The 7,400-nt window shown below is 31.8% G+C and overlaps 2 protein-coding genes across 2 annotated transcripts; both read right to left on the minus strand.

Moving 5' to 3' along the window:
- Position 1: 1 nt before the first annotated feature.
- On the minus strand, positions 2–3,084 carry LOC100245806 (receptor-like protein EIX1). The gene has a single exon (XM_059743445.1). It carries the CDS (start codon positions 3,060–3,062, stop codon positions 1,512–1,514), a length of 1,551 nt encoding a protein of 516 aa, XP_059599428.1. The 5' UTR covers positions 3,063–3,084; the 3' UTR covers positions 2–1,511.
- Positions 92–1,147, minus strand: LOC132255318 (receptor-like protein EIX2). Its single transcript, XM_059743413.1, has one exon. The coding sequence runs from the start codon at positions 1,145–1,147 to the stop codon at positions 92–94; it is 1,056 nt and encodes a 351-aa protein (XP_059599396.1).
- Positions 3,085–7,400: the final 4,316 nt, after the last annotated feature.

Here is a 7,400-nt window from a genome sequence, read left to right on the forward strand (position 1 = left end):
ATGAGCAAAAGGACATAATTTGAACTGATAAATTCAAACTTGGGATCAGTAAAAAAAACATGGAAAACAAGGTTGCCAAATTTATTTGCAATTACAAACACCATCCGAGTAGTTTATACTTCACGTCGTCCAGCAACCGAAAATAAGCATGTCTCCAAGCTCTGTTGAATGCTAATGGAGCCAAAATGGCCCAAAAGCCAACCACGAAACCCCATGGCATACCCAAATAGAACCATTTCATATCAATCCATCCATTGTCCTCTTCATCATCATTGTCCGGAATTGGACCTTTTGGTTTACCATCTTCCCCACAACCATCAGTCAGTGGAGCTCCACAAAGCTCCGGGTTGCCAATGAAACTGAGGGGACTAAAGCCTTGGATCTGGGTGCCTGATGGAATTTTGCCAGACAAGTTGTTGTATGACAAATTTAAATTGCTCAAAAATGATATATTTGCCATACCTTGAGGAATAACACCAGAGAGTCTATTCATGGAGAGATCAAGAGACTCCAGTGATGTCATGGCCCCAATCTTCACAGGAATCTTCCCTTGGAGATGGTTATTAGACAGGTTCAAGAATATCAACCCATGGAGATCTGTGAGTTCTTCTGGGATCTCACCAGATAACTTATTGCTTGAGAGGTCCATGCCAGCTAGGAGGCCAAGTGTATTGTCGTACTCGTACTCTACTCCTTTCATAACCAGTGTTGCTGTGTCGGTTGATTCCGATTCAAAATAACGTTCATTATGAAAAGGAAATGGGGAACTTGAATTCGATTGTTTGGTCATGCTGCTGAAATTACTAAAGCATCTAGGAATGGTTCCCGAGAGATTGTTGTTTCCCAAGTCCAGGATTTGAAGGGAATCAAGGTGGCAGAGTTCAAGAGGAATACTTCCAGTGAACTTATTTGAATGAAGGACAAGAACCATTAGACCCGGTGTATATGCAATCTCACCATCCACTGGTAATGTTTCAATGAACTTTCCATCGAAGTTCCCCATCCATGCTGGTATCGTCCCAGTGAATTCATTCTTACTAAGGTCTAGAACCACTAGACTAGAGCAATTTTTCAATGGAAGTGGAAAATTTCCGGAGAGATGGTTGTTGCGCAAGTGCAATGAACCGAGCCAAATTAGAGAACCCATGGAGCTAGGTATATGTCCCGTCAGATTATTATTTCCCAATTTTAACATCGTCAATTCTCTCCAATACATCCAACAATTGGGAAGTTCTCCTGACAGAAGATTTCCTGAGATGTCTAGAGACTCCAATAAATTTACTTCTTTATCAGTTCTCCGACACAACATGGGTGAAAGAGATCCACAGAATAAATTATTGGAGAGGTCTAGTCTTTCTACATCAGAAGAGATTTGGGGCAGTGGATCAGTGAAATTGTTTGAGCCAAGATTGATTGATGCAAAATGTAAACTTGGAATTCTACCAGAGATTTGGTTGTGAGACAGATCAACTGTATCAAAGGATCGTGTCCAAAACCAAGCTGGGATGACACTAGAGATTCCTGCATAGGACATGTTTAGATCTTTCAAATACTTCTGTGTTTGAAGCCATGCAGGAAATTGAGGCCCTGGAGCTGACTTGCAAAGTTAACAAGTTTGAAGATGCATCCAATTCTTCTAAACTTGTTAGATTGGCAAGGAGCTTTTCAGATATTATACCCTCGAAGAAGTTTTCCTTAATGCTTAGATAACGCAAGGATGAAATTCCTCCTAATGAGACAGGAATCTGACCAGAAAACGAGTTTCCATCAATAGAAAGAGAGGACAAGCTTTCTAATTGACCAAGTTCATTGGGCAAATGACCTGAAAGCTGATTCATTCCCAAGTCTAAACCCTCTAAACTTTTACATTCCCCAAGAGTATCCGGAAAAGAACCTGAAAGTTTATTTCCCCTCAAGCTTAAAAACTCTAGACTTTTTCTAGGCCTATCATATGACAAATTCGAAAGTTGGAAAGTACAAAGATTTCCAAGAGATCTCAGCACGTCTCCTTCAAGAGCATTGTATGATAGGTCAAGATATGTGATAGAAGTGAGATTTCCAATATCATTTGGAAGCTTACCTTGAAACTTGTTAGATACAATGTCAAGGGATCCAAGATCGAGGTGTTCAAGGCTAGTTATATGATATAACCAATCAGGAATAGAAGAAGCAAAATTGTTATAGGAAAGATCTAGGAATCTAAGAGAAGTCATGTTACGAAGACCTGATGGAATTGGACCTTGAATATAACTAGATGCTAGATTAAGAGTAACAAGAGAATTAAGATTCGCAAACCAATCAAATGATGAAGACATAAAATAATTAATTGAAAGGTCAAGGATGACTAAAGATGAAAAATTGACATGCGGGAGAGGGTCAATAGTATGAAGCTCACAATAAGACAAGCGTAGCACAGATAAAGAATGAAACTTATTCATTACTTGTAGCCAATTTGATGCCTTGCTTAGGTTCACATTTGTCATGTCAAGAAACTCTAGGAATGAAAGACCAAAAATCCATTCAAGATCCTCAGCATTCAAAGAATTGCTATGGTCGTAATAAGAATTCCCAACGTCGAGATAATGCAACTTGGATAAATTTCCAAGTTGATGAGGAATAACACCACCAAAACCTGCAGTAGAGAGGTTAAGATATCTTAAATTGGATAAGGAACCAAGGAATTTTGGAATATTAAGACTCCCAAAGTCATTGCAGCTCAGGTCCAAGTATTGAAGGTGCTTCAAGTCCAACAAAGAACTACTTATCTCACCACCCAAAGAACCATGATCTTGATAAAGATCCCGTCGGAGGTTGAGCTTGAGAGCATGTCCTGTTGTGTTGTGACAACGAACTCCTTCCCAATTACAACACTCTTCATTGGCCCAAGAAGAGAGTCTGTTTGAAGGATCATGAATGCCTCTTTTGAAGCTCAAAAGAGCTTCTCTTTCTTCTTCTCTGCAAAGAGCCTTCGAACCATGTCCATCACAACAACCGAACTTTGTGGCTAGAGTGAAAAGAAAATAGAGCGAGAGAACCACCAAACCTCTCATGTACAACTCCATTAGGCTATATGATTTTAGAGCACACAATGTGAAAGGTTTCAAGAATTATTTAATATTTATAGTCATTAGAGGCATGACCCACAAGACTATAGTGTTGTCTTATTTCTAAAAATTTCTAACATTGAGCGCTCATAATTAATTACATATGTAAAATGAATCCTATTAGTATTTTTTTTATTCTTATCATTTTCCATGTTATTTAAATATGTGAAAATCATTTTTTTTTTCTCATTTATTTAACTAGTATTTTTTAGGAACCAAACATGGTATTAAACTTATATAGAATAAGTTTGTTACAAATCATCTATAAAAAAAAAAATTCATACAAATTATGGCTAATAATATATATATTATTGAATTATTGTCCATAGAAGGATGACTCAACTCTCCTGCCGTGTTTGACTTGCAAGGAATATTGAGAGTGACCGTGACAAAATTTTCCACAAAAAGAAGAAAAAATGACAATATAATCTTGTCCTCTTTTGTGTTTGCAGTTAGGCTGGGCCATGCTATTCAACACCAATTAATCACCCAATCTATTTATATATTCATATTTGCATAAAATTAAACTTCACATATACATCTAATTAAAGGACATTTATTCCTCTATTTGCATACATAATAATCCAAATTATATATTTTAGTTATTTGGGTGAATTTTCCATATAGTTGGGAACAAGTAATAAAAAATAATGAAAAAAAAAGTCAACTATTTATCTTCCTTCATGATCATGGATAGAGCAAAATAAAACTAGGAAAGAATTCAAATTCTTTTATTTGGTTGGGAGGAAGAATATTAAAGGAAAAGTTAAATTTGATCATAATTATGTAAAACAATATATGTATTTTAAAATTCTTTATTATTTATATGACAACAAAAAAAACAAATTTTAAAATCATGTGGAAAAAAGTTATTAATATATAAACATATTTATAAATAAATATTTATTTATTTATTTTCTTTATTTCTTTAATTTTTTTATTTCATTTTTTCCACTGTGTATACCTTCATCTAAAATAAGTAAATATACCTTTCAACCCTTTTATATAAGAAAAATTCAATCGTTACTATGTATTGATATAATCCACTTCTAAAATTAGGTTATATGAAAACATTTTAATTGAGTACTTAAAATAAAAACTCTTCATCCATCCTCGGTATTTCTTTTTCTTTTTCTTATTTTAATAAATTTTCAATTAATTCAAATCATTAAAAAAAATCCTTAATAAATAAATTTATAACATTTCATATAACTTATTACTAAAAGTCATGTTAAAAAAGTTATTAAAATAAGGAAAGAAGAAGATTAAAAAAAAATTAAACTTTTTATTTTATAATAGTAAAAAAAACTTTAAAATACTTTTTAGTATAAAAAATTTAAAATAGTGAATATATTTATTTTAAATGGTATTTTAATCATTAAATTATTTACTTCTAAAATGTAAAAGATAAAAATAAATGTAAAAGATAATTTTTATTTATTTAAATTAATATTTTTTTAGAAAGCATTTTCTCTTTGGATCATTAATATAATTTTTGTTTATTTATAATTTAAAAATAAAAAATAGTGTTAAATTTTCAATTATATCAATTATCCCATTTCTAAAATTCTTTACTCAATTATTGAATTCAAAAAGGACGGCTGTGGAAGAAATAACATTGATTTCACAGAGAGAGAGAGAGAGAGTTTAAAATATCAAGAATTATTTGTGGTTTTACAAGCTTCTCCAATTTTGTTGAGCATTAAAATTTTTGAAATTGAATTATTGTCCTTAGAAGGATGACTCAACTCTTTGACAAAATTTTCCATGAAAAATGCAACAAGACAGTCTAACACGTCTTTATGCTGGGCTGGGCTGGGCTGGAGGGGGGTCATCATAGAAACAGTACACTCACTATTTATTATATTAAAGTAAATATATTTGATAAATAATTAAAATATTATAATTTTTTTTTTAAAATAGAAAAATATAGGATAAGACAAAATAATATCTAAACCCACCCGAATCCAACCCGAGTATTAAAAAATTTTCAAACCCACCGCAAACGTGTATTCAAATTTCAAATTTGTCCTACAGGGTGGAAAAAACCCGCCCAGGACAGTTGCCAAATCTGACTAGCAAAGAGTGTGGAAAGATTTTCAGTGGTTCGATTTGGCTTTTTAGGTGTTAGGTTTAGTGGTTGACTTGGAAATGTGATGCACATTTTTGAGGATGTGTCTTTATAATATTATTATATCTATAGAAACTTAGCCCAATCAACAAGATGGGGCTGTGAGTGGAGAAAAAAGCTATGAATTCTACTCATATTGTCGATGAAAAGTTTGAGAAGAAACATGATGATGTTTTTGGTATAGTTGATAAAAAATTTATTGACTATTAAATTTTACATTTTAAATGTTTTTTTTTTCATGTGTCGGTAGTTTGATATCTATAGGAATGTAATGCTAATACCATTTAAGGGGGCAATGATTCAAAATTTAAATTCATAATGATTGATACCATAAAAGTGAGAGTGTTTAATGGTGTTGTAAGGACATCGAGTAATTTTTTTTGGGAGCTTTGGAAACATTAGGCTATGATTTTTCTCGGTGAAAAATGATATTATAAATTTCAACAAAAGTGCTTTGATAGCTATGAAAGGGGAAAAGATGAAAAAATTATGTACTTTAATTGGAAAGATAATTTAAGGTAGAGCTCTTAAGGTGGAGTCATGCCATGAAGAGTCTTTTACTGGTGTTAAAGATATTATCGAGAGTAGATGAACATGATAAGATGATTAGAACTCTATTTTTCGGCTAAAAGTACCCATTAACATAAGGATGAAAGCAATTTCAAAATAAATAAAATTATGAATAAAACAAAGATGATTTCAATGAGAGTTTGAACTTGACGTATGTTTATTCTCATTAAATGTATAGGATTAAGAAAACTTAAGTCGAGATGGAGATTGTTGGTATTTAACTCAAACTATTTATTTTTAATTTTTAAGAAAGTTAATATTTATAGAAGTTGCATTTTTGTAAATTATTTATTAACAAAAAGTAATTGGAGCCGTTTGGAGCAATAAGAAAATTGTTTGCTAAGTTTGTAACTAGATGCATAAAAATTCACGCATATTTCAATATCATTAAAATTAGTTAAAAACTTTTGCATTTTCCAATTATTTCATGGTTATATAAAAGAATTGAAACATATGAGATGAGTTTAAAGTGACATACAAAATAAATAATTAAATTTAAATTTATTGTTTTCTTTTTTATTTTATTTTTTCTACTTTTGCCTTTATTTTTTTCTCTCACATTTTCCTCACATTTTTTGAAGAATCAAACATGAACTTTATATGAAGTTCCCCATAAAAATAAAAAATAAAAAAAGTAAAAAATCGTAAGTTGATGAATCACAATACTAAAAGTGCGTTTAACAGTGATTACATGAAACGTTTTTAATATTTTTAACACTTGAAAATTTTTATCTTTTTAAGTGTTAGAAGGATAAAAAACGCTTTCGACAATCATTGTTAAACAGGTTTTAAAGATCTATCTTAACTAACCATTCCCTTTCATAATTATCATATTTTTCATAAGTAAGATGAATTTAACAAATACACAATGTTATTCACAATGGAAGAAATATCAAATATAAAAACTCATTTTTCTTCAAATTAGGATATCATTTCAAAGTTTTAGTGATGAGGCTTTGGTAAAGTAGATTGGGGCTGTGTGAGGGAGAGTAGAGACGAAGTGACTCGATTTGGGTCTTTGACACGTTTTTATTCCATGCCATGTCATCCTCCGGCTTGGCATCCAATTGAGATACTCATTGAAGCTTGGGCGTGAAACTCTTCAAAGGGGATTGTTCTTCGGACTTTTCTCAATAGTGCAGTAATTTAAAAAAGTTATTCTTAAATTACTATAGTGGAAGAAGTTATTACAAATATAGGGTAGTTTTTGCCACATAGGAGAGAGGAGAGAGGAGAGAGGGTGAGAGAGAGGAGAGAGGAGAGAGGAGAGAGGAGATAGGAGATAGGAGAGAGGAGAGAGGAGATAGGAGATAGGAGATAGGAGAGAGGAGAGAGGGTGAACGATAAAATTTTTTAAAAAAGCGAACTCGTCTCTTGAAGAGACGAGTTCCATGAAAGATAATTATTCAAGGAAACTCATCTCTTCAAGAGACGAGTTCCCATTAAAAAAAAATATATATATTTTTAAAAAATTCACAAATTAAAAAAAATAAAATAAAATTTGGAACTAAAGGGAACTCGTGTGAAGAGACGAGTTCCCATGGGAAAAAAAATATATTATTTTTTAAAAATATATTTTTCATTTAAAAAAAATC

This window comes from Vitis vinifera, chromosome 16 (assembly GCF_030704535.1).
Source record: "Vitis vinifera cultivar Pinot Noir 40024 chromosome 16, ASM3070453v1".
NCBI classification, from domain to species: Eukaryota; Viridiplantae; Streptophyta; class Magnoliopsida; order Vitales; family Vitaceae; genus Vitis; species Vitis vinifera.